Genomic DNA, 27,275 nt, shown 5'->3' on the forward strand with positions numbered 1-27,275 from the left:
TTTATTATTGTAATGACTGACTACTTTTTTTTTAGAAGTAGTACTTTTTAATTTTTTTTTTTTTTACATTTATTTATTTTTGACAGAGACAGAGTACAAGCAGGGGGAGGGGCAGAGAGAGAATGAGACACAGAATCTGAGGTTCCAGGCTCTGAGCTGTCAGCACAGAGCCTGACGTGGGGCTCAAACTCACAGACCGTGAGATCATGACCTGAGCCAAAGTTGGACGCTTAACCAACTGAGCCACCCAGGCACCCCATGACTGACTACTTTTGATAGTTTAATTTTTCCAGGAGTTTTGTTCTTAAAAACAATGAAGTAAATATTCTTGTACACACATCTGTGTGCCCGTCTGCAAGTATTTCTTTAAGAGAGACCCTCAGAAGTAGATATTCTGGGTAAAAGAATTCAAATTTAATATATTGATAGCTATTGCTAAGTTGCTCTCCTAAAAGGTTGTGCAAATTTATATTCCCGCCTGTTTTTCCATGACATCTATGCTACATGCGGTTATTCATTTAAAAAAATTGCCAACTTGACAGTAAAAAATAGCATCTCATAGTTTTAGCTTGCATTCTTTATTTCAGAGTGGTTGCTGTATTAATGACCACAAAGCTGCTCTTGTCAATCCTCTTGGGCCTTAGGCTGCTATAGAAAAGGACTGTGCCATTGTAACTGTCTTTTGTTATTCAGTTACCTGTCAATGGGTAGTTGTAAAGGTTGCACAATTGAGATGCTGAGCTCATTGGTAGCGTTTCTGTGATGCTCTTATTCAGCAATTCTTTCTCACTGAATCCAGTGAACGTTTGGATGGAATACATGGACCTTTTATCAGTGCAGATGGCATCCCTTACTGGCTTTTAATATGCTTTCTTCTTAGTGACCTTGAATTAGAAGATAAAGACCTCATTCAGCAACTGTATCCAGAGTTGATGTAGGAAAATTTGGACTCCTGTTTCTCTGATGATTTATTACCGTCTAGTGTACGATTAGGACAAGTGACCGCTCTGAAAGTGCCATTTTGGTCAGAGCAGAGGGTTTGCTAGCATTTTGAGTTGTTACATTTGAGTTGAGTTCCATTTTAGGCATTTAATTTATTTGAATAAATCACTGGAATTAAAAAAACAGAAAATGCCAATATATTTGGTGGTTACCTTTTGGAGACTCAGATGCACTTGGATCCGGGATCATTTGTGCAGTTGGGGACTTTTTTCCCCCTAATCTCTCTAAAATCATCTTCATCTCTTAATTTAGATGTTCTTTTCCAGCCCAGGCTCCTTTTTACAAAATCAACTTTATTAAAGTATAATTTAGGGGCAACTGGGTGGCTCAGTTGGTTAAATATCCGACTTCGTCTCAAGTCATGATCTCACCATCTGCCGTCCATGAGTTCAAGCCCCACGTCAGATTCTGTGCTGACAGCTTAGAGCCTGGAGCCTGCTTGGGATTCTGTGTCTTCCTCTCTCACTGCTCCTCCCCTACTCAAGCTCCGTGTGTGTGTGTGTGTGTGTGTGTGTGTGTGTGTGTGTGTGTCTGTCTGTCTGTCTCTGTCTCTCTTTCTCAAAAATAAACGTTAAAAAAAATTGAAGTTAATTTACATACAATAAAATGTACTGATTTAAAGAATATAAGCCAATGAATTTTGACAAATGTATGCATCTGTGTGAATAGTACCCCATTCAAAACTTAGAACATTTCCATTTCCCCCAAAAGCTCCCTCAAATCCCTTCCCAGTCAGCTCCTTTCTACCCTGCCCAGGTAAACTAATTTATAGCTATAGATTGAACTTCATGTGAATGGGATCATACAGTCTGTAACCTTTTTTGTCTTGTTTCTTTCACTCAACATTTGAGGGATTTTTGAGAACAATCCGTGTTGTGTATATTCATAATTTTTTTCCTTTTTATTTCCAAATATTCTGTTTATGTTCTATAACATGTACATTCATCTGTTATTAGACATTTGGGGTTTTGTAGTTCAGAGCTTTTATAAATAAAAATGCTATGAACCTTCATATACAGCTCTTCTGTGAATTCATATTTTCATTTTTCTTGGGTAACTTATTTAAGAGTGGAAGTGCTGAATCATACAGCAAGTGTATTTTTAACTTTATAAGAAACTACCAAACAACTTTTCAAAGTGTATGTGCATTTTATGTTCTTACTAGTGACATATGAGAGTTCTGGTTGCTTCACATCTTTGTCAACAGTCAACAAATTGTCTGTTTTTCTTTCTAGTTTTAGCCATCTTAGCACCTCATTGTAGTTTTTTGTTTTTTTAAGTATTTTTTAATATTTATTTATTTATTTTGAGAGGAGGAGAGAATCCCAAGCAGGCTGTGTCTGCCAGTGTGGAGCCCATGAACTGTGAGATCATGATCTGAACTGAAATCAAGGGTTGGACACTTAACCAGCTAAGCCACCTAGGTGCCTCAAATTGTAGCTTTTTTTTTTTTTTTTTTTGAATGTTTCTTTATTTTTGAGGGAGGGGAGGGGCAAAGAGAGAGAGACAGACAGACATCTGAAGCGGCCTCTGTGCTGGTATCAGAGAGCGCGGCCCAGGGCTCCAACCCACAAAGTGTGAGATCCTGACCTGAGCCAAAGTCGGACATGTAACTGACAGAGCCACCCAGGCACCCCCCAAATTGTAGTTTTAATTTGAATTTCCTGAGTGAAGTCTTTTGATGAAGAACATTCTTGATGTTTTCTTTAATTTTTTTACAGTACTATAGAAAAGTATATGCTAATTGAAATTCATCTTTTGTATTTTAAAATTTTCTTTAGGTTTCTTTAGAAGAGATTGAACACAGTAATTCAAAATGCCTGAAAATCCTGCTCCAGGTATGCTAGCTACACACTTCTATCAGTGAATTAACGATTCAAACTCAAACGATTCAAATGATGATGGGATTAACTTGTACTCTGGTTATCCTTCTTCAAACAAGATAAACTGCAGGTCTTACAAGTTCTTGATCGGCTGAAAACGAAACTGCAGGAGAAGGGGGACACATCGCAGAATGAGAAACTCTCTCTGTTTTATGAAACACTAAAGAGCCCTCTCTTCAATCAGATCCTTACACTTCAGCAGTCCATCAAGCAACTGAGAGGGCAAGTAAGTTACTCATCAGGGCTTTACGTGTTGGTATGTTCAAGAAAGAAAGAGATAGAGACAAACTTGTCTCTCGGTGCACTTAATTCAACAGGGAGACTGTACTGGGACCTGCGACCTACAGGTAGCATTGCACGGATAGATTCAAATGTTTGCGATGGGTGCCTGTTTGGCTCAGTCCGTAAAGCATGCACTCTTGGTCTCAGGGTCCTACGTTCAAGCCGCACATTGGGTGTAGAGCTTACTTAAAAAAATATATACATTGATGATAAATTTTGTGTTTAGAATATAAGTTGTACTTATTTAAATATGTAAAGGTCAGATACCTTCAGACTTCCCAACATTTTCTTCAGAATATAAAATAGTGTTGAGCTTAAATATATTTTCTTCATGAAGCCATTTTTTTCTAGCGAGAAGTGATCATACCCTTGTACCATATTACTTACACCTCCCAATTATCAAATATTTATCAAATAAATGTTAAATGTCATGGATTTTCCGATTAGAAAGGTCTCAGAAGCAGTATAACTGGTGTTTTACCTGTGTTTTCTCTACTACATACAGTATTGTACCCGGAGTCTTAGGGTTTCCACACACATGTGTTGAATTATAGATCACATGGCAGCAGTTCTTAGAGTGATATCAATTAATAGTTTTAACTGTCCTCTTGGTTGCTGTTTTTTGGGGTCACGGAGGGCAAATTGATTTTAAATCATCTATTTTAGAAGGTGAGCTTGAAGAGTAGCTCTCCTATGGATTACATTTGGGCAGAGTTTTAATTTTTTTTTAATTTATTTTAGAGAGAGAGAGAGAGAGTACAAATGAGGAAGGGGCAGAGAGCACCAACCGTGAGATCATGACCTGGGCCGAGGTCGGAGGCTTAACCGACTGAGCCACCCAGGTGCCCCTGGGCAGAATTTTAAATGTAATTGGAGATTATGTAGCAGAACATTGTTAAGTGAAAATTAACAAAATCTAGGAAAAATGGTTTTTGCTAATAAACCAAAATGGCTGCCCATAAATATTTAGCAAGTGATTTTTCTTATGACAAATTAAGGATTAAAGTCCAAACATATGTCTTTTTGTGAATTTCTTTCTCTGGATCAGATTTAAACCATAATTTTAGAACTCCCCACGTTCATGCTTTGGTACTATAGTCCCTGGCCAGGGGATGAGTCCTATAGAGCAAGTGAATGCTATTAATAGCAATAGAAATTGGGAAGGGTTACTACAAATCTGTTGCTCTTATTGGACAAAGAGTGGAATTGACCAACCACTCCATCATAATAACTATCTTTTGTATTTATATAGTTTGCAGTTGTTATATGCATAATCATTGTACCCATTCAACTGTAAAATCTGAATTTTTTTGAGTGTTTTCATAGAGTTTTGGTGGGTAGTGATTTTTTTTTTCCCCTATGTGGTCCTATTGACATTTGTTCTTGATGTTACCTTTATTCTGATGTGTTGGCACTCCTGTATATATATATATATATACATATATATACATATATATATATATGTATATATATATATACACACACACACATATATACACACATATATATGTATATATATATGTATATATATACACACATATATATGTATATATATATGTATATATATACACATATATATATATATATATTTATGTTTATTTATTTTGAGAGCACGAGAGCATGTACACAATGGGGAGGGGCAGAGGGAGTGAGAGAGAGAATCCCAAGCAGGCCCCAAGCTGTCAGTGCAGAGCCTGACATGGGGCTCGACCTCACAAATTGTGAGATCATGACCTGAGCCGAAATTAAGAGTCAGACACTGACTGAGCCACCCAGGCGCCCTTCAACCAGTGAGATTTTATTTTATTTCTCAATTTTTTTTAATGTTTATTTATTTTTGAGACACACACACACACACACACACACACACACACACAGCATGAGTGGGGGCGGGGCAGAGAGAGAGGGAGACACAACATCTCAAGCAGGCTCCATCCAGGCTCTGAGCTGTCAGCACAGAGCCCAATGCAGGGCTTGAACCCACAAACTGTGAGATCCTGACCTGAACTGAAGTCAGACACTTAACTGACTGAGCCACCCAGGCACCTCTCAGCCAATGATATTTTAAAAATTAACTTCTATTATTCACCATAACTATAGGTTTCTTTCCCCTCCCCCCACTTTTTTTCTATACCATGTAAGTATAAACAGTACTCGTTTGCTGCTAATCTTGGTCAAGTTCCTTAACCTGTGAATCAGTTTTCATGTTCACAAAATGGAATAATATCTTTTAGGGCTATTGTAAGGATTAAATGAGATAATATGTAAGAGTCTGGTGTAGTACTTTGCTCATAGCAATCATTCATTAAATACTGTTACTGTTATTTTTGTTTCAATTACCTGTGGATCTTTTGTGGCCTTCTACATGGAAACACAAAAGGGATCAGGGTCTTACATGTTTATCTGACTGGTTGTACCTGTGTATAAGAAGTGTAATGAGCTGTTGTACATGCTGTTAACTTAGGATGATGGTAGAAGGCAGGAAGCAACATATTTTAAACTATTAAATATTCTGTGCAATACTAAATAAAAAAATTTTTAACCTTACAAACACACAGATTCATGTATCTGTATCTTATTTATTTCTTGTGTAAATATTTAATATGCAATTTATACATGTAATGGGGAAAATAGAATATTTAATAAGTAATTTCTTTTGTGTAGGTTTCTGTTAATGATTCTCTTGTTTTCTCTCCGACAGCTCAGCCACATACCCTCAGATTGTTCAGCCAACTTTGATTTTTCTAGGAAAGGTTTATTAGTGTTTACAGATGGTGCCATTACTAACGGGAATGCCCAAAGACCCTCTAATAACCTGACTGCCTCTGGGTTGTTTCCTTGGACTCCTAATCTGGGAAATGAAGACTTTAATTCAGTCATTCAACAGATGGCTCAGGTAAAGTTATATCTTGTCATGGGACTATTTTGCTATATTTTTCCTCTTATAGGTTAAAAAAGAAAACAATACTCTTTAAAAAAAAAAAAAAACTCTTTGCCTTAAAATTAGTTTCTGTGTGTGTGGTTTGCTTGCATTTTTATATTGTTAGGAGAGATTGATACTATTTTTAACCTGTGTATTAGACATTTATTGACTTAAAATTACGCAAGGAAAATATCTGAGTGTGGCAAGGAGTTTTTAGACAATTCAATTTGACATATCTCTGCACTTGAAAGGGATTCTTAGGATTTTGGTCATAGGAGGAAAATTGATGTCTACCAGAAGTGATGAAGCTCCTTTGAAGCTATTTTTAATTTTTTATCAAGACAGAATTAATGAGAGTTAGACCTAATATAATTTGGAAAATCTAGGGAAACATTTGAAGGAGTCATCCAGTTTTACCCCTTGTACTATTAAAAATTAAATAGTTGAAATTTTGGATGTGTTAATGTTTGTTTACCTCACCTTCTAATAAGTATCTTTAAAAAAAAAAAAATGAAACATGAGTTTTAGAGTTAAATAGAATCGGTTAAGGTGTGATATTTAAATATTCTATACCTAATTCCTTTTTTGACTTTATAGCTCTATCCTATTAATTTGACTAATAATTAAAAAAAATTTCTTTTTTAACGTTTATTCTTAGGAGGGGAGAGAGAGAGAGAGAGAGCGCGCGCGCGAGCGCATGAGCAGGGGAGGGGCAGAGAGAGGAAGACACAGAATCCTAAGCAGGCTCTAGGCTCTGAGATGTCAGCACAGTTGACGTGGGGCTCAAACTCAGGACCCATGAGATCATGACCTGAGCCGAAGTCAGATGCTTAACTGACTGAGCCACCCAGGCGCCCCTAATGTAACGCTTTTGTTATGTGATTACATTTATGAAGTTCTCATGTCATAAATGTAGTTATTAACTAAAGCAATAAAATATGTGTTTGTTACAGGTTGAACCCATTTGAATGGTGGCCTTTCCATAATATTTTGAGTTAACCTAATAAAGTGGAATATTAATTCATCACAATAAAATTAAAAATTAGACCCTAAAAAATGCAGCTGGCTCTAACTTCGGCTGAACACTAACACATTCTCGATATCTATTTTGCTTTCCTCATTGAAAAATGTATTTTTCATGGAAAGAATTTAGAGAAATTCAGTGTAAAAAGTAATCTAGAATTTACTGTGGAAAAAGATGTTTTTCTCGGGAATTTTCATCCAGCTTGGGCTTCATCTCATAACGTGAATGAAGTGTGAAAATACCTCTCCGATTCCCTGAGGTTGCAGAATACTGCACATTCCCTCTCGTGTTCTACTGAAAATAACCAAGTGAGAGCATTTCCAGAAATAATTTATTGCTGAAATTCTGAGATTTTTTGGATAGAGATGACTTAAGAGAAGCTGTTTTTTGTGTTATTCACAAAAATAGCAATTTTAGTTCTTTGGAAAGGGTATGGTAGTTAAATATACTTTATTGACTTTTCCTTTTTTTTTTTTTTAATCCCCCTTCATTAGGGTCGCCAAATTGAATATATCGAGATAGAACGACCTTCAACTGGAGGCCTGGGATTCAGTGTGGTGGCCCTTAGAAGTCAAAATCTGGGAGAAGTTGATATCTTTGTGAAGGAGGTGCAGCCGGGGAGTATAGCAGACAGGTGAGGAGGGCGTTCCCTCTGTGTTTTGCTAATTTTTTTCTGATAATTCTGAAAATGTTATAAAGGAAATAAGAAACTAGTAATGAAAACAGTTAACGGTAGCAGCTAACACTTGCTCTCTTCCTATGCATTCGTCAGGCCTTTTGCAGATATTCTCCCATATACTTGTGGCAGCGATCCAGCTGGTAGTATCATTGCCCTGTTTTATAGATGAGAAAGCTGGGTTTCAGAGAGGTTCAGCACTTTACCTGCAGTCACAGAGCTGTTGGCGCTGGAACCACGAGCCGTGATAGGATTCCAAGACAGCTGGACTCCAAAGCTAGTGCCCTCTTCCACCACATTCTCCCACAGTTGAACATGGCATTTTAGCTGTGTCTGATCAGTAAGATGGAAATACTGAAATTTGCATCTTAAGATTATAACAGCTGTTTTGGTGGTCATGTCACACTGTTATTTCTCTTATCAATTAAAAGCTTCCTCAAATCTATGTGATTCCCCCTATTGTACGTGTACTATTTTATTATTAAAATAAATTTTTTTTTAATGTTTATTTACTTTTTGAGAGAGAGTGAGAGAGAGAGAAACAGAGAAACAGAGCGTGAGCAGGGGAGGGGCAGAGAGAGAATGAGACAGATTCCAGAGCAGGCTCCAGGCTCTGAGCTGTCAGCACAGAGCCTGACGTGGGGCTCGAACTCACAAACTGTGAGTTCATGACCTGAGCTGAAGTCAGATGCTTGACTGACTGAGCCACCCAGGTGCCCCTTATTATTATTACTATTGTTATTATTGTTTGTTTTGTTTTATTTATTATTACTTTTTAAAAATTTACATCAAAGTTAGCATATAGTGCAACAATGATTTCAGGAGTAGATTCCTTAATGCCCCTTACCCATTAAGCCCATCTCCCCTCCCTCAACCCCTCCAGTAACCCTCTGTTCTCCATATTTAAGAGTCTCTTATGTTTTGTACCCCTCCCTGTTTTTATATTATTTTTGCTTCCCTTCCCTTATGTTCATCTGTTCTGTCATAAAGTCCTCATACGAGTGAAGTCATATGATATTTGTCTTTCTCTGACTAATTTTGCTTAGCATAATATCCTCTAGTTCCATCCACGTAGTTGCAAATGGCAAGATTTCATTCTTTTTGATTGCTGAGTATATATTTTTTTATTTTTAAGAGGTATGTGCAAGCCTTGTATTTTGTTTCTATATGATTCAGGTCCTTGGTTATTCATTTAACGAGTACACTGTTATTCATCACAGTTCTACTGCCTGTTAGAATAATGGCAACAGTACTGGTACTATTATAAAAAAAATTCTCACCCAATAATAAATTTTTGAATTCACATTCTGCATTCATGGGGTATGAGTTCTAGTCTCTCTAACTGAAAGTTCAGAAATAATGGATTTCCATGACTTTGCAGCTTTTCTTCTGCCATGTCATGCAACATTTCCTCAAGTATTTTCTGAGGAACCTTAGCAATGGTTAGATATATTTGAGAAATTCTATCCTGTTCTTGGAGATTGGGTATACATAGTTAGGGTAATCATATAATTTATTGTCCATGTTGGGAGAGTTTTGGGACTGAGAGGGTATGCAGTTAGTGACACTGAGCCAGCAGGTATAGAGTAAGACTATTCTGACAAACCTAAGACAATCCCGGGTGAGCCTGGGCCTTGGGTCACTTACCATTAGTTTACCATAGGCTTTGAAGTCCCTGGACAAAAAGCCTATTTAACTTTGATTGGCCCAACTTTTATTTTTATTTTTTTTAAATTAAAAATTATTATTGGGATATAATTCACATAATATAAATGTCACTGTTCTAAAATGTACAGTTCACTAGTTTTTAGTGTATCTTTAATGTTATGCAAACTTTTTGTGGTCAGTCCTGTGTCTGAGTTGCTCTGTATGAAGTCTGTAATTACAGAGTGAGGTGAGCATTTCCAAAAAGTGGAATTTGATGTGTCAGCATGTAAACAACCTTTACCAAGACTAAGTGGTCAGGTGACTTCCCAGAGACCACAGTGCTTGGCAGAAAACTTGAGACAGTGGGGTCTGCGAAGAGGAGAAGGTGTTAGAAGAATAAAGAGACTGTCTTGACAGTAGTCCTATGGAGAGATGGAATACAGCTCCTATTCTTGGAGTGAGGCTGCTGTGTATCTGGTGTAGGAATTTAGTGCAAGACAGTATGAGAAGAGACTGGAGAGAGGTGGTGGTCAGTTATTCATGACTTTCTAGGTCATGTGAAATGTATCACGATCAGTTCTTCCTTTCTCCTGAGGACTTTCCACGTAGAACTGTGCTATTTTAGGATCTTACCTAAGACCTACCTGTGCTATTTTGACTCTCAAAGTAATGGGAATCCATTATTTTCAAATGTTGCAATGGAGAGACAAGAATTGGTCTCCCCTTGAGTGAAAAATATGAATTCAATATATACAAACAGTATGGAGGAGTTAAATTATAGTAGCAGGAAAACTAATTCTGTTCAACTTTAGAATGCATCAAAATCATATTTTCCAGGAGATTTCACTTCTCTACAACTTGTTTATCTGGGGTTGAGTGTATATTCCCTGAGCAGTTACTAACTGGAAAGAAACGCAGTGTCTTGGCAGTCTATTGGGTAGGGGGAAGGTAGATTAATATAGGTTGATTTCCAGAAAACAGAAGATTTGAATGTGAGTAAATTAAGAACTTACACAAAATCAGTTACATCAGGGTTGAAAAGACTCAAGAGTATCCATTCATTTGGGATTAATTAAGAAATTTTCCTTAACGAACAAACTGTGAATAGGAATTTAGGTGAAGAAGTCAGAAAGGAGGACATTGGAGATGGGAAAATGGAAGTGATTTCTGGTATCGTCCTATAGTGGTCACATTTTAAAATAAATGTTTCTTTCAGACTTGGGAAAGGTTCACAAGCAACATTCTCAATTTAATATATGTATATTTCAAAATTATGAAAGTAATACATGTATATAATAGAAAATTATAGAATATATAATAAACTACTTTCCCCTCCCCCAAACATCTAGGACTTTGACTACCCTGAGACAACTAGGAAATACCTTAGAATGGTTTCTTTTTATAAAGACAAGGTCATGGAGCATATACAATTTTTAATCTTACTTTTATCTCTTAACACAAGCCTTTCCTAATATTAATAAAAGGACATATAAGCAACATTTTTTTTTAAAGTTTATTCTGAGAGAGAGAGAGAGAACACAGCAGAGAGGGAGAGAAAGAGAACGCCAAACAGGCTCTGCACTGTCAGCACAGAACCTGACTTGGGGCTCGAACTCATGAACTGTGCGGTCATGACCTGAGCCAAAACCAAGAGTCAGACGCTCAGCCAACTGAGCCATCCAGGCACTCCTATATAAGCAACATTTTTAATGGTACCTGATTTATCATGAGAGCCATCCACAATTTCGACATCAAAAATAGATATTTCAATATCTAACTTGCTAGTTTCTTTTTTTTAAGTTTTTATTTATTTAGTAATCTCTACACCCAACATGGGGCTCAAACTCACAACCCTGAGATCAAGAATTGCATGCTCCTCTGATCTTGCTAGTTTCACAGGAGAACCTAAAACATGAGTGTCCTCAGAAAACTTAGAATTTTAAAGGATTTACCTAGCTCTGTCTACAGTATATTTAATATAAATGTATAGTCAGTGAGTGGTAAATGAGTGGTTTAGATCATTGTGATAATGAGGTAAGTGATGGGGAGGGTGGGGGAGAGAGAGAAAGAAAGAGAGAGACAGACAGACAGCTGGATCATGGAAGGTGGGTTGATTTTGGCCAAGTAAGTCAGAGGACAGTAAAGATGCAGGAAACCATCTACATGAGAGTGGGAAATGCCAGGTGTGTTTGAGTGGGGAAGAATAGATCAGAATAGTTGGAAAAGGGGTTTATGCAGGAAGGAAGCCAAGTTGGAAGGAGTGCTTGGGGACCAAATGTACAGGCCTTTGAATACAAACCAAGTTTATACTGTGTCCTTGAGCTCAGAAGTTACCAAATTCTGCCTGAGTACTTTTAAGAGGTGATTGTGAGGAGTAAATGAGATCATGCTTGTGAAGCATCTTGTGCAGTACCTGGCTAAATGACAAGTGCTTAGTAAATATTAACTGTAATAGAGGTGTTTTTTTCTTAAGATTTGCTAAATTCTTTTTTTTTTTAATGTTTATTTAAACATAGAGCATGAGAAGGGGAGGGGCAGAGAGAGAGGGAGACACAGTATCTGAAGCAGGCTCCAGGCTCTGAGCTGTTGGCACAGAGCCCGACGCAGGGCTTGAACCCACGAACCATGAGGCCATGACCTGAGCCAAAGTCGGACATTCGATCGACTAAGCCTCCCAGGCGCCCCAGGTTTTGCTAAATTCTTTTAAAAACAGTTCTTTTTTTGTTTTTTTGTTTTGTTTTGTTTTCCTTTTACCTTGGTTAGCAGTTGGGCAGTTGGTGATTGGGACAGAAAAGGGCTTAGATAACAGATTTAGAAGTAATGTCTGCTGATTTTCAAGGAGAGTGGGGCCTAATTATTGACAAGTGTCAGAAAAGCAAGGGACGATGGAGATAGGATGACTCTGCTAGAGAGGAAGTTTTTGGTGAATTTGGGGATAGTTACCCCAGTGTGATATATGTTGAAGTCAGATTGGAAGGGGTTCAGAAGGATACAGTTCTTGCAATAATGGGGCAGTGTTTTACTTGCAAAACTTGGTAGTGGGGCTCCATACATTGCTTTTGCTTATTTTTCTAGCCAAATGTTTTTATCTATCTATCTATCTATCTATCTATCTCCACGCTCAAAGTGGGGCTTGAACTAAGGACTCTGACATCAAGAGTTGCATGCTCTACAACTGAGCCAGCCAGGCACCACCCACCCCAAATGGTTTTTAAAGTATGTGTGTGTGTGTATGTGTGTGTGGGTGCACGCACACACGCATACATCCATACATGTACATGCACACATGTTCAGGGATGCACCACTTAATTGGTTAATTAGCTAATAAGTGCTTTGCTGAAAAGCACTCTGAAGAGCTCTGTTATATAATTATTTGAGTAATTGTACTAAGTGAAATAGTGCCATAAGAAATAAACAGCTTCACTTGAATAGATTTTTTTTTAATGATGCTATTATATTACAACAAAATTTTCTTATTAAGGGATCAAAGATTAAGGGAAAATGACCAAATATTGGCTATTAATCACACACCGCTGGATCAGAACGTTTCCCATCAGCAAGCAATTGCATTATTGCAACAAACCACTGGATCTTTGCGTCTGGTCGTGGCCAGGGAACCAGGCCACATGAAGAGCAGTACGTCCACCAGTCTAACTGATACAACTGTGCCGGAAACCGTGAGTTGCAAACTTGGAAAAATAACTCAATTTTGAATTATGCCACTGATTTTAATAAGTGTAAAGACGTTTAGAAGGTGTCATTTTACTTGTCATACTTTGAGAAAGATCATCTCTAAATATAGTATTAGCATATTAAACAAGATATTCTGTTTTTTCAACATCCTATGATTCTCCTCATTTAAGATTATCAGTTAACATAGAAGATGAATTGTAGTATTATGTTTAATTTATTTGGTGAGGGAAAGAGTCTCGTGTTCCTTGGTGCTGTAGGGAGTTCCTTAATTAAGCTGAGAGTTTTATTAGAGATTTACTATTAAGTATCTTAAGTAAGATTTAGTTATTTTATTCCAAAAATATTGAAAATTATTATTGAAAAAAATTTTTGTAAGTTAGATGGGATGTTTATGACTAGATTATTTATACTGCAAAATTACAGAAGTTTTCCTTTTCACGTAAGCATGTCTACTGAGCAATTTAAAAGAATAAAAGTAAGAGTCTCTTGGAAATCTTTAAATTTGGTTTATAACATTTTACGGATTTTGGCCTCCATCTTCAGAATGCAGGCTAATAAATCTCATTTTCTTATAACACTAAGTGCTAGCTGATTAATTTTCATTCACTGGGACAAAAGAAAAAATAGACCATCTGGGTACAGGACAAGGTCACAACACAAATTAATGTGTAGACATTTTCCCTGTTGCAATCAGTGATATTAATACACTACAATTTACATAATAAATAGAATGTACAAAGTGGGAAAGTGCTTTGCACAGTGGGTAAGAACAAGGGCGCCGGAGCCAGGCTAAGGTGGGTTCGAGTCCAGTTCTTCCACTTTCTAGCTGTGTCCTATCAGGCAGGTTCCTTGACTCCCCCACACCTCAGTTTCTTCTTTTACTTGGAACTAGGAACAGCATCCACTTCACAGAGAGATTAAATGTGCAGATTAAATGAGAATGCATGTGAAGAGCTAAGCATGGTGCTTGGTACAGAATTTACACTCTATGAGTATTAGCTGTGATCATTAATTCAGGTGTATTTTAGCAAATCTTTTTACTCCGCAGATACTAGGTAGTGTTCTAGATGTGAATTTATTAAGTGTCCCAATATTCTTGATCATTTAAAAAAAACTTTTTTTTAAACGTTTATCTTTATTTTTGAGGCAGAGAAAGAGCATGAGCGGGGGAGGGGCAGAGAGAGAGAGGGAGACACAGAATCCGAAGCAAGCTCCAGGCTCTGAGCTGTCAGCACAGAGCCCAATGTGGGGCTCGAACTCGTCAACTGTGAGATCATGACTTGAGCTGAAGTCAGACGCTCAACCGACTGAGCCACCCAGGCGCCCCAATTCCTGATCATTTTAACATTGCACAGTAACTTTCCAACTTAGTGTAATAGTAAAACCAGTAAGTGTACCCTGCTGAACTTGAGATGGAAGATTTGGTTCTGCTTAGATTATGTGAATTTACTTCACATTTCTGGTGGGAACCTGCTACTTACAGGGAAAATGCATATGTCTCTCAGTCTGTTTTGGACAGTCCTATTGCTAACATCTTCAGTGGGGCCTACCTTTCCTTTCCCTCATAACAGTCTGCTTAATTAGTCTCTTTATGTCCTTCTCAGCATTTCATTGTTCACATTGCTGCCCAATTAATCTTCCTAAATCACTGCTTTGTTCTTGTGCTCCCCTTTCTAAAACTCAGTTATTCCTTCTGCTAATCCAGTGAAGTAAATCCAATCTTTTTAAAAAAAGTTTTTTTAACATGTATTCATTTTTGAGAGAGAGAGAGAGGGTGAGTGGGGGGAGGTGCAGAGAGAGAGAGGGAGACAGAATCAGAAGCAGGCTCCAGGCTCTGAGCTGTCAGCACAGCTGACGTGGGGCTTGAACTCACGGACCATGAGATCATGACCTGAGCTGAAGTCGGAAGCTCAACCAACTGAGCCACCCACGAGCCCCAATCCAATCTTGTTCTAAAATGTTTTGTTTTATTTTCAGGGAGAGAGAGCATGTGCTGGGGGAGGGACAGAGAGAGAGAGAGAGAGACAGAGAATCCCAAGCAGGCTCTGTGCTGGCAGCACAGAGCCCAATACGAGGCTCAGTCTCATGAACCTTGTGACTTGAGCCGAAATCAAGAGTCAGCCACCCAACCAACTGAGCCACCCAGGTTCCCCAACTAAATCCAATCTTTTGACCACATCTTTGACTCATTCTGTTACCTGGTCCATCTTTGCTCTTACATTTCCCTTTTGCTTCAATGTATTTTTTCTCCATAGTGCAATTAAAATGCTACCTTTTTCTTGAAGGTTTCTGTAATTCTTCATTGGATTTGACCTCCTGTCTCTGCCTCCCCTATCTTCCCCCTGCCAACCTTTATAATATTTGAGGTTCTCTTTCAGTTCAGGTAGACACATATTTATTGGTTCCTCCTGTGGGCTGGGCATTGTTGTAGATATTGGGTATAGACTAGAGAATGAGACATGTCTCTGTCCTCTTAGAGCTACATGTCTCTATCCTGTTAGATTCGATATTCTTTCCCATTTTAATTATTTGTGTTTTAGATTATCTCTCTACTGGATTATAAGATTCTCAAGAGCAGGGACCATATGATCATCTTTATCTCCTAGCCTTTAGAGAGTTGCCTTAATTACTTGTATGAATGTTCAAGTTGTGGTATATCTGTTACTTCAGTAATTATCGGGAAGCTAAGCATCTATGTCTCGCTAACACTGTGGCTTTTATTTGCTATTAATTTGTAGGTTCATTGGGGCCATATTGAAGATGTTGAGCTCATTAATGATGGCTCTGGATTAGGTTTTGGAATAGTTGGAGGAAAATCAAGTGGTGTGGTTGTGAGGACAATAGTTCCTGGAGGATTAGCGGATCGAGTAAGTTGACTTGTTTATTTTCACTTTGGTATTATACAGTTTAAAATGTATGGTTTGAAATGTAATTTTATAACATGGGTTACTAGGATATATGATTCCATAAATAGAAATGAAGTGTTGCTAAAAATGTTTATCCCCCTCCCCCCCATAAATGTTAATACACACTCAACTTGGCTTTAAACATTTCCTAAGTCAGCTTTCTTTTTTTGGTGGAGGGGGAGGTTCTGTTGTTGACAGTCTTCCTGATTCCATCAGAGAACAGTATTTTTGTTGAAGAATTGTTAATAGGTATTGTATTTTGAATATTTGTGTTCTCTCCCAGCGTATCTTTCAGGGGCCTAAATGTTAAACTCAGAAGGTACAGTGATTATAAACATTTGTCCAAATATTGTATGTGGTAAATTTTACTTGATTATGATTTTCTGGCATCATAAGTCAAATGACTACACTTCATTATTTAGCAGTTTTTAAACTGAAAGTGAGCCTTTTTTTTTTTTTTTTTTTTTTTTTTTAAAGTAGGCTCCTTGCCCAACGTGGGCCTTGAACTCACAACCCCAAGATTAAGAGTCATCTGTTCCACTGACTAGGCCAGCCAGGTGTCCCTGAAAGTGGGCCATTTTAAAACTTATTAACTATTTCTGCTTAGTTTTACATTGAAGAAAATGTTACACATTACATTCAGTTTTTAGAAAGTACTTTAGAAATTTGGTTATGACACCACTTAATGATAAGCCCATAGTATGTAGACTGTGATAATCAGAATAGTATGTAAATTTCACCGATTGATATTCAGTTACCTATACATTTATCCCTTCTAATAAGTGTAAGTAAAGAGGAACCTGCTATGCAAATGCAGCTTTGAGGCAATTTCCTTAGCGCTCCATTTCTATTCAAGGTTCTTCTCCCTTCCACATTATTTAGAGAAGCAGCTCTCAGGGTTTATTCTGTGGGGGTCCCTGAGACTCTTGAAGGGGATCCGTGGGATCAAGACAGGCAAATGGCACCAAACCGTGCCAGTGGTCACTGCAATCTTCTCCACTGTGTGGTTGCAATGAAAAAGAAAAAAAGAAAGTCTTACTACAGGAAGTGCAACAAAGAGTATTGTTTTTTAGTCAATTTTGACATTGAAGTGCATGTGTGACAAAACAGCACTCCTGTCACATACTGAATTTGGATGGTGGTTTTGAGACAAATATTTGTGAGACAAACTAGCTGCTTTTTTATATGGAAAACACTAACGATTTTTAAAATTCTTAAGTTTTGTGTTCTCATTCAAAATAATTTTTTTAAAAAAATGTTTAATGTTTATTTTAATCTTTGAGAGAGAGAAAGTGAGCAGGGGAGGGGCAGAGAGAGAGGGAGACACAGAATCCAAAGCAGGCTTTGTCAGCACAGAGCCCCATGTGGGGCTTGAACCCACAAACCATGAGATCATGACCTGGGCCGAAGTCAGGTGCTTAACCGACTGAGCCACCCAGGTGCCCCTCAGTCAAAAATCTCTTTTGCAGTATGGTGATATACAGTGTTAGTTTCAGCTGTACATGATTCGATGTTTGTTAATACCGTGAAATGATCACCAGTCATCTAGTTAACCTCCATCACCACACATATTACAGTTTTTTTTTCTTGTGATGAGAACTTTTAAGATCTACTCTTAGCAACTTTCATATATACAGTACAGTACTGTTAACTACAGTCACCATCCTGTACATTATATCCCAATGACTTACTTATTTTATAACTGGAGGTTTGTAACTTTTGACCAGTTTCATACATTTTGCCCACCTACGCCCTTCCTCCCCACCCCCCCCCCTTTCTGGTAACCACAAATCAGGAAAATCATTTTTATTTTTGAAAAAATAATTGAAGGAAAAATTATGGTTATTCAGATTTGGGGACTTGGCAGACATTTCTTTGAAAATGGATGAAGGAAGCTTGTCACTTCAAGAAAAATGACTGACATTTGTTGGTGATGATAAAATTTGAACTTTCAAGCAAAAGTTAGAACTCTGGAAAAGTTGTGTCTTACCAGGAGTTGAAATTTCCCCATATTTAGACTTTTCTGATTATATTATTGCTGATATAAATACAATTTTTAAAATATTATATAATGAAATATGTCAACATTTGGAACATCTGCATGAGTCTGTAGATCAATATTTTCTGAAGACCAACGTGTGATAGGACAATGTATAGGTGAAAGGTCCATTCAGAATTCAATAGACTTTAATGAAACAGTATTTGAAAGTTTTTTGATGTAGTTGCAGATGCTACATTGCCACTGAACTTTAAGAAACTACAACTTGTCAAATTTTGGTGTGTTATCAAAGAATGGGCCTGAAGAGCTATTAAATACTATTAAATACGTGTTTTAACCATGTATTTTATGGAGGCCAGATTTTCTTTATATACTTCAGCCAAGCAACATATTGCAACATATTGAATGCTAAAGCAGATGTGAAAATCCAGTTGTCTTCTTTTAAGCCACATATTAAAGAGATTTCCAAAAGTATTTAAAACTGCCACTCTTCTCACCATTTTGTTTTAGAAAATATAGCTTTTATTTTCAAACTAAAAAGTGTATACATCAATAGATAAAATATATATTAATATATTACATGTATTAAATATTTTAAGAATTTCTCTTTTCTTTTTGTTTTGTTTTTTTTTTAATATTTATTTTTGAGAGAGAGAAAGAGTGCAAGCAGGGGAGGGACAGAGAGGGAAACACAGAAGCAGGCTTCATGCTCTGAGCTGTCGGCAGAGAGCCTGAAGCAGGGCTTGAACCCACAAACTGAGATCATGACCTGAAGTGAAGTCGGATGCTTAACTGACTGAGCCACCCAGATACCCCTTCTCTGCTATTTTCTAATTCAGTAGATATCAACAAAAAGAACCACAGAAATAAAAGTGCTTTGAGATTCTCAGTAATTTTTGAGATATAATTGACATATAATAAACTACACATATGCAAAGTATACAGTTTAATAAATTTGATGGGGTGCTTCAGTGGCTCAGTCAGTTGAGCCTCTGACTCTTGATTTCGCCTCAGGTCATGATCCCAGGGTCGTGGGATCAAGCCTCATGTCAGGCTCTACACTGAGTGTGGACCCTGCTTGAGATTCTCTTTCCCTCTGCCCTCTCTCTCTCTCTCTCTCAAATAAAAAATAATAATTTTTAAAAGGTTTTGTTTTTTTAATGTTTATTTTTGAGAGCACGAGCAGGGGAGGAGCAAAGAGAGAGGGGGGACAGAGGATCTGAAGCAGGCTTTGTGCTGATAGGGGCTTGAACTCACCAATTGTGAGATCATGACCTGAACTGAAGTCAGAAGCTTAACCGACTGAGCCACCCAGGTGCCCCCCCCAAATAATAATAATTAAAAAAACTAAATTTGAAATATGTTTACTGGCAAGTTTAAAGTGTGTAGGGCAGTCCAGCAGGCTGGAAACTCAGGCAGGATTTGATGTCATGGTCTGGACTTGGAAATTTGTAGGGTCAGTTAGTAAGATTTCTTAGGAAACTCAGTCAGGATTTCTGTTAGAGTCTTAAGGCAGAATTCCTTTTTCTCTAGGAAATCTGTTTCTGCTCTTAAAGTCTTCAACTGATTTGATGGTGCAACCCTTCCCCCTTGTTATCAAGAGTAATGTTCTTAAAGTCAGCCAGTTATAGATATTAATCATATCTGCAAAATACTTTCACAGTAACATCTAGATTAGTGTTTCACCAAAAAAAAAACTAGGTACCATCGCCTAGCCAAGGTGATAACATAAAATTTAACCATCATACCATCTGTTTCTTCAAGAAAATGAACATATCCATCACCCACAGAAGTTTCCTGTGGTTCTTTGTAATCCCCATTTCTGCATCCTTAATAATTTTTAAGAGTGTGAAGCGTTTCTGAGACCAAAAGTGTTGAAAATGGTCATTTTATGGGCCTTCAAAACACATTTGGGGCAGAAAACATATTCTTTAAGGGTTTTTGGAAATTTTTTGTAACCTGGAAAAGGATGAAGTATTGTGGAATATTTTGATATCTTTTTCCACATTTCCTCCCCAACACCGCCCCCCCCCTCACTTTAGCAATTTTCATAGGCTTGTTTGCTGGAGTAGCATTTTTCAAGATGCAAAGTGGAGTAGTTACTGTGAAAAACAAAGGGTCAGATAAATTTAGAAAACACCAAGTTAAATAAAATCAAATAGACTTTTTTACTGTAAGAATTTTTCTGAGCTTTTAATATCCTAATGTGCATTAAGAATTGTCACAAGGAGAATATGATGTGCAGTTTCCCAAATTAATCCCTTTGAGACACTGTTGGGAAAGGCCCAGGTCTGATATTTAGCCTTTACTGGAAGGGATTGTCACTATTTCAGGTCATTAGGGAGGGGGTTGTGGTATGCCCATCAGTCATGATGGAGAAGCAAGTGTTTATTTATACCAGACATTGTTATCTACCTAATATATATTATTCTCATGTAATCCTTGAAACAGTCATAAATTTTATTTTCAAATTATAGATTTGAAAGCTGTTAAGAAATTGCCCAAGGCTACTCAACTAGGAAATGACAAAGTCAGGATTGAGCCCACATCTATCTGACTCTGAAGCCTGTGTTTTACTGCTTAAATCTATTTATCTAAAGTTCATCCTAATGTTTTTCTTTTTCTGATGTATACTTGTCCAGAGTTGGTCTAAGCTTATCAGGAAATAGCCAGCTCTAGAAGCAACAGAACAATTGGCTTTTTCCTGTAGGGAATATGGTGAAGTCTGATCATAGGGGACAGAGACATCCCCTCTCTCTTCTCACCTCGGCTAATGGCAGATAAAATCTCTTCAACAGATTCTGTGTGTTGTTGCTAAGCCTTTACAAGTTTTTGCTCATGTAGCCTTGAACATAGCTTTAAATTTTTTTTTTAATGTTTATTTATTTGAGAGAGATTGAGACACAAGCACGAACAGGGGAGGGGCAGAGAGAGAGGGAGATACAGAATCTGAAGCAGGCTCCAGGCTCTGAGCGGTCAGCACAGAGCCCGACGCAGGGCTCGAACCCACAAGTTGTGAGATCATGACCTGAACCAAAGTCAGATGCTTAACCAACTGAGCCATCCAGGCGCCCCAGCCTGATCATAGCTTTAAAAGAATTTTAAAGGGAATTATTGCCTTTAATTAAAATGTACTCCTGTTTTTGAATACTAATGTTCACTCTTGACTATTGCAATCTTTATGGCAAGGGAATACAGATGTCTTTGGGTCATTAGTTTAAGTGTGATCAAGATTGATCATAAAGTGATACCTACGTTCAGCTAGTGGGGTTAATTAATATTACTTTCTTCAAAGAATATAAGATGAGATAATAGAAAGTTAGAAAAAGAAGTCCATATTATTTAAAAGATTTTTATGAAATAGCTCTTTAGTGTTTCCTTTTGTGTGTACAGGTAATACACAGTTAAAAGGTGGGTACAGTTGAGGGAGTGTGGCAAAAAACACCTAACTGAGGTCATTGCAGCATAAAGGGTCATCAGAAAGCAATTGATCAGAAGCAATTGATGATTTGCTATAAGCAAGACATTAAGCTAAAGACTTTACATATAGTGTTGAGTATAATGCCCACAACTCAGAGAGGGATTTATTCTCATTTTGCTTAAGAAGGATCTGAGATTTTGGTAGAATAAGTAACTGACGTTTGGTCATACAGCTTGATCGAAGTAGAGCCAGGATTTGAACTTGGGTGTGTCTGACTCCTAAGCTGGTCTTTGTCCTTCTGCTGTCTACTGCCTCTAATAGTATAAAGTAAATGAAAAAACTATTGATTTATATGAGCTTTTTAAGAAACACTTACTGAGATTTAATTACAATGACCAATCATTTAATGTAATCAGGGCCAATTCCATGGATAGGAAAATTGTATTGTGTAAGGGGAGTTAAAGACTTACAATCTATGTTATAAATCTATAACCTATAATCTATAATCTATAAACCTATAGACCTACCTATAAACCAACCTGTAATCCTCAGTCTCCAAAATTCACAGTACCTGAAACATACATCTTTTGAGAATTCCATTCAGCTATGACAAAAGTTTCAAAAATTTTCAGCAGTTAGAACTTTTGTTTTTGTTTTTGTTTTGAATTAAAAATGGGTAGTGTAAAACTTCATTTTACATAAGTATCTTTCTTGTGGTCTGGAGAAATTCTAGGGAAATCAGGTACACTGAGTTTATCCTGTTTTCTCTAGAAGGTAACTATAGCAAAGCAACCTATTTAAAAGTTTTCACGAATTATTGACATTTTGGAGTTAGGCAATTATGAGTCACATTAGCTCTCCAGTAATCTTTCATACGAAGAAAGAATGTAACGAAGCAAGGATTGGAGGGTGGGTGTGTACTATGAGGAATTTTCAGCCTAGAATAAGTGAGGCTCAGCTTGAGGCCATTGAATAGTTGGTTATTCCCAAGAAATTTTGCTTTGAGTCTATAAACAGATATTTTCCTTATCCTTAAATATTTGATGAGGGCTGTGAGAATTTGAATAGAATAGGATAGATATACTTAGATGTATTATCTTCCTTTAATTCCTTAAGGAAAAGAGTGTTTATTTTATAAAGTCGCTGTTTTCTGCCAATGTTAGGTTGTCTTTTGATTAAAGACCAGTGATAGAATTGGCCTGGCATTGAAACTAGTAATAATTTTATTTTCTGTTTTTAGTTTAAAAAAAAAACAAATTTATTTATTTTATTGCTTTTATTTTAAAGCTTGAATTCCTTTAGGTATTCAAATATTTTTATTTTATTATAATATATTTAAAAGTTTTTAAATTTATTATTTTTTTTAAGTAGGCTCCATGTCCAATGTGGGGCTTGAACTCACAACCCTGAGATCAAGAGTCACATGCTCAGGGTGCCTGGGTGGCTCACTTGGTTAAATGTCTGGCTCTTGATTTTGGCTCAGGTCATGATCTCACAGTATGTGAGTTCAAGCACCACATAGGCTCTGCACTAACAGAGTGGAGACTGCTTGGGATTCTCTGTCTCCCTCTCTCTGTGCCCTTCCCTGGCTAGTGCACAGGCTCTCTCTCTTTCTAAATGAACGAATGAATGTCACTGACTGAGCCAGCCAGGTACCCCTCATCCAGTCTGCCTATCAGAGAACTTAAGATGCAAAGTAATATATTTTTTTTAGCCTATAATTGCTAACTTGGAATAAATGATACTTTTAATGCTTTCACAATAATCTGTGGTAACCTATTACATCAGCTGTTATCATTATTTTTAAGAATCCCATGCAGGCTCCAGGCTCTGCGCTAAGCCCGATGCGGGGTTCCTTCTCACGATTGTGAGATCATGACCTAAGCTGAGATCAAGAGTTGGACACTTAACTGACTGAGCCATCCAGGCACCTCTGCCCCCCCCCTTTTTTTTAAGTTTATTTACTTTTGAGAAAGAGAAATTAGATCAGTTGTTTTAATTTTTGTGCCTTCCATACTATTTAGCCTATATGCATAATTATTTTTCTCTTGTGAAAGAACCCATGGGTTAATAAATTTTTATACTTGAATGTTTGATTAGCATGCTCTGTGTATTTTTATTTTTAAAGTAATGTCCACACCAAATGTGGAGCTTGAACTCACAACCCCTAGATCAAGAGTCACACACTCCACTCACTGAGCCAGCCAGGCGCCCCAACACTCTGTCTTTGAATGTTGGCATAGCTATTTATTGGCTATCACTGATTTATGATTTCTGTTAAAGAAAAGAAAGGACTCTATGCCTTTTATTTTCCTTGCACAGTAGACAGGTTATGGAAGGAGAATGTTGATCAGAAAATATCAGTAAAATGTAATGCTTAGAGCTTCAGGACTTAAACAAGGTAGCTGTCATTTTGGTGTCTTTCCTATCAATCTGACTGATGATTGTTTTTGCGCTTATGAATTCCTTAGAACACCTGTTTTTCTGGAAGAAGAAAATGTTTGACTTTCAGTGACAGATGCAAATTATCTACATCATTTTAAATTGAATTGAGATAAAATAGGGAAAAAAATAGTGCCTAAGGAAGTAACTAAATATGTACTTATGGTGAAGTGCCCTTCTTTAGCCAAGTATGAAAACACTTATTTGACAAATTCTTTATTCTTTGGCCCAGCCATAATTTTGTTCAAGGATGGTTTGATTTACAGAGGCCGCTTCACCCTTGTTTTTCATCATAAGCGCTGACTTCTTCTTGAGTACTTGCTTTATCTCAAGTTGTTACATTGATAGAATATCAAAATTATCAGTGCTTAAAGTAGAAATCCACCATTTCTTTTAATTTTTGTTTTGTTTTTGTTTTTGAGAGAGAGCAAGATAGAGGATGAGCAGAGGAGGGGCAGAGAGAGAGAGAGAGAGAATGAATCTGAAGCAGGCTCCAGGCTCTGGGCTGTCAGCACAGAGCCCAACATGGGGCTCAAACCCACAAACTGTGAGATCATGACCTGAGCCAATGTCAGACACCTAACCAACTGAGCCACCCAGGCACCCCAGAAATCCACCAATTTTTTTGCTCTTTGCATCTTCTTTTTTTCTGAGTTTCTAAATTGAATTGCGTTTCTGTTTTCCTCCTCTTCTCCTTTTCCATTTGCTTCTAGGGCCTTCTCCAGACTTCAAAACAAAGCCCATAGCTCTTTACTCATTCTTTTTTTTTTTTTTTTTGCATTTATTTATTTTTGATAGAGACAGAGCACAAGTGGGGGAGGGGCAGAGAGAGAGGGAGACACAGAATCTGAAGCAGGCTCCAGGCTCTGAGATGTCAGCACAGAGTCCCACGTGTGGCTCAAACTCACAAACCATGAGATCATGACCTGAGCCGATGTCGGATGCTTAACGACTGAGCCACCCAGGCGTCCCAACTCATTCTTTTGATCTAATACCTTCATCCAAGTTTCTGCAAAATTGGAGAAAAGGAAGGATGGGGAATAGACTTTTTAGTCTTAAGATTTTTTTTGTTTTGTTTTTACTTTTTTCTTCTGAATTTCACCTATACCTTACAGATAGTGCCTTCTGGAGCCAGGAATATGAAGCCTAGTACTGCATAAGCCTGATGGTCATTGCTCTATTCTCAGGCTGTCTTTCTCTCCCAGTTGCAAAATACCTACTTTTCATCTTCATTTCACTGAAGCTTTTTGACAGTTACAGTTTCTTGGAGAACAGGAAAACAGTAAATTGATCTACTAGTGTTACTTTGAAGATATTGAAGTGTAAGATAAAGGACTAATGAGAACTGGTCTTCACTGGGACAGCTTGGGTTGAACCTAGGTTCTCTTATTAGCTTTATGACCTTGGTCAAGTCAGTCAACCTTTCTGAATCTCCATTTGTTCATCTTTAAAGTTGTCTCCCTCAGGGGCTCTTGGGTGGCTCAGTCGGTTAAGCATCTGCCCCTTGGCGTTGGCTCATGATCTCACAGTTCATGGGTTCAAGCCCCACATCAGTCTGCACCATCAGTGCAGAGCCTGCTTGGGATTGTCTCTCCCTGTTCCTGTCCCACTTGTACTGTCTCTGTTTCTCTCAAAATAAAATAAAACAAAATAAACTTTAAAAATTATAAAATAAAGTTGTCCCTCTCTGAATGAGATGATATATGAAAAGTGATTTTCGACCTATAAGGTATTTTGCAGGTATAATTTTTTGTAACCAGCTATGTTAAATTTTGGTATCTTTAATATAGTAAAGATAAGTAAAGAGAATTCAAAATTTCCAATGAAACAAAATGCAGATGGGTCTGCTGTTTCAAGAATTTCACAGTTGGAGGTAGAATGGAAATGTTAAACATTATGAACTGATGTGCTTTTTTATTGTTTTGAAGTTTTCTGTGCATGAGATACCCACATAGAAAAATGTACATAGGAAGTATGTATGATGGCTGTGCACGTTTTAAGTAATGAAATAATCACCGATGTACCTATCGCTTAGTTTAAGAAATAGAATGTCACAGGGGCTTCTGGGTAGCTCAGTCAGTTAAGCGTGTGACTTTGATTCAGGTCATGATCTTTAGGTTCATAGCTCAAGCCCCACATAGGGCTCTCTGCTGTTGGCACAGAGCCTGCTTCGGATCTTCTGTCTCCCTCTCTCTGCCCCTCCCCCACTGGTGTGCGTGTGTGTGCATGCTTTCTCAAAAATAAACATTTTATTTTATTTTTTTTAAACATTTATTTTTTCGGGGCACCTGGGTGGCTCAGTTGGTTAAGTGTCTGACTGCAGCTCAGGACATGATCTCACGGTCTGTGAGTTCAAGCCCCGCGTCAGGCTCTGTGCTGACAGCTCAGAGCCTGGAGCCTGCTTCCGATTCTGTGTCTCCCTCTCTCTCTGCCTCTCCCCTGCTTGTGCTCTGTGTCTCTCTGTCTCTCAAAAATAAGTAAATTTAAAAAAATAATGAAAACATTTTTTTCCTTTTCTTTTTTTTTTTTTTTTTAACTTTTATTTATTATTGAGAGACAGAGCATGAGCATGGGAGGGGGCAGAGAGAGGGGGAGACACAGAATCCGAAGCTAGCTCCAAGCTCCAAGCTGTCAGTACAGAGCCCGACGTGGAATTCGAACTCACAAACCGAGATATCATGACCTGAGCGAGATCATGACCTGAGCCGAAGTCAGATGCTTAACTGACTGAGCCACCCAGACGTTCCTCAAAAATAAACATTTAAAAAAAATAAAAAATAAAAGAAATGGAACATCACATATCCTTGCTTTAAATTCATCCAGAATCCTGACTTTATATATGCTAATGACTCCTAAATTTAACTCTGTGGTCTGGACTTTTCTCCTGAACTCCAAATTTGTATATCCAGCTGCATATTTGACATTTTCACTTGCATGTCTAATAGGATCTCAGACTGGCTATCTCCAAAACTCCTCATTCCTACTCCCACCCATCTATTGCTCTGTAGTTCTCTATTTCCATTAATAGCAGCTCTGTCTTTTCAGTTGCTTAGGCTAAAACCTTGGAGCTTTAAGTCCTTTTGTCCCCTCACACCTCCTGTAGAAACTATCAGTAGGGTCTGTTGAAAGTTCATTAAGAATACATCTAGGATCTCACTTCTCAACACTCCAACTGCTAACCCAGTCTGTAGGCTACCACTATCTCTAGATTACTGCTTTAGTCTACTAACTGGTATCTCTGCTTCTGTTGCTTCCTCCCCTGTAGTCTATTTTCAGCACAGAAGCTTGAGGATCTTGTTAAAAGTAAGTCAGATAATGTCACTTCTCTTTCAGAACACTTCAGTGACTTCCCTTCCCATTGGCTCCGAGTAAATGCT

General features: G+C 37.6%; 1 protein-coding gene across 1 annotated transcript in view; it reads left to right on the forward strand.

Annotated features, from left to right (window-relative positions):
• The window catches only part of PATJ (PATJ crumbs cell polarity complex component), a 362,131-nt gene that overhangs the window by 11,751 nt on the left and 323,105 nt on the right, over positions 1 to 27,275 (forward strand). The window contains exons 2-8 of the mRNA XM_042997423.1: positions 881 to 934; positions 2,784 to 2,840; positions 2,945 to 3,111; positions 5,869 to 6,063; positions 7,609 to 7,748; positions 12,919 to 13,114; positions 15,869 to 15,997. Of these exons, the coding sequence (XP_042853357.1) occupies positions 2,819 to 2,840; positions 2,945 to 3,111; positions 5,869 to 6,063; positions 7,609 to 7,748; positions 12,919 to 13,114; positions 15,869 to 15,997 (849 nt within the window). The 5' untranslated portion in view covers positions 881 to 934; positions 2,784 to 2,818. The remainder of the gene's footprint in view (positions 1 to 880; positions 935 to 2,783; positions 2,841 to 2,944; positions 3,112 to 5,868; positions 6,064 to 7,608; positions 7,749 to 12,918; positions 13,115 to 15,868; positions 15,998 to 27,275) is intronic.

Source organism: Panthera tigris, chromosome C1 (genome assembly GCF_018350195.1).
Source record: "Panthera tigris isolate Pti1 chromosome C1, P.tigris_Pti1_mat1.1, whole genome shotgun sequence".
Classification (NCBI taxonomy): domain Eukaryota; kingdom Metazoa; phylum Chordata; class Mammalia; order Carnivora; family Felidae; genus Panthera; species Panthera tigris.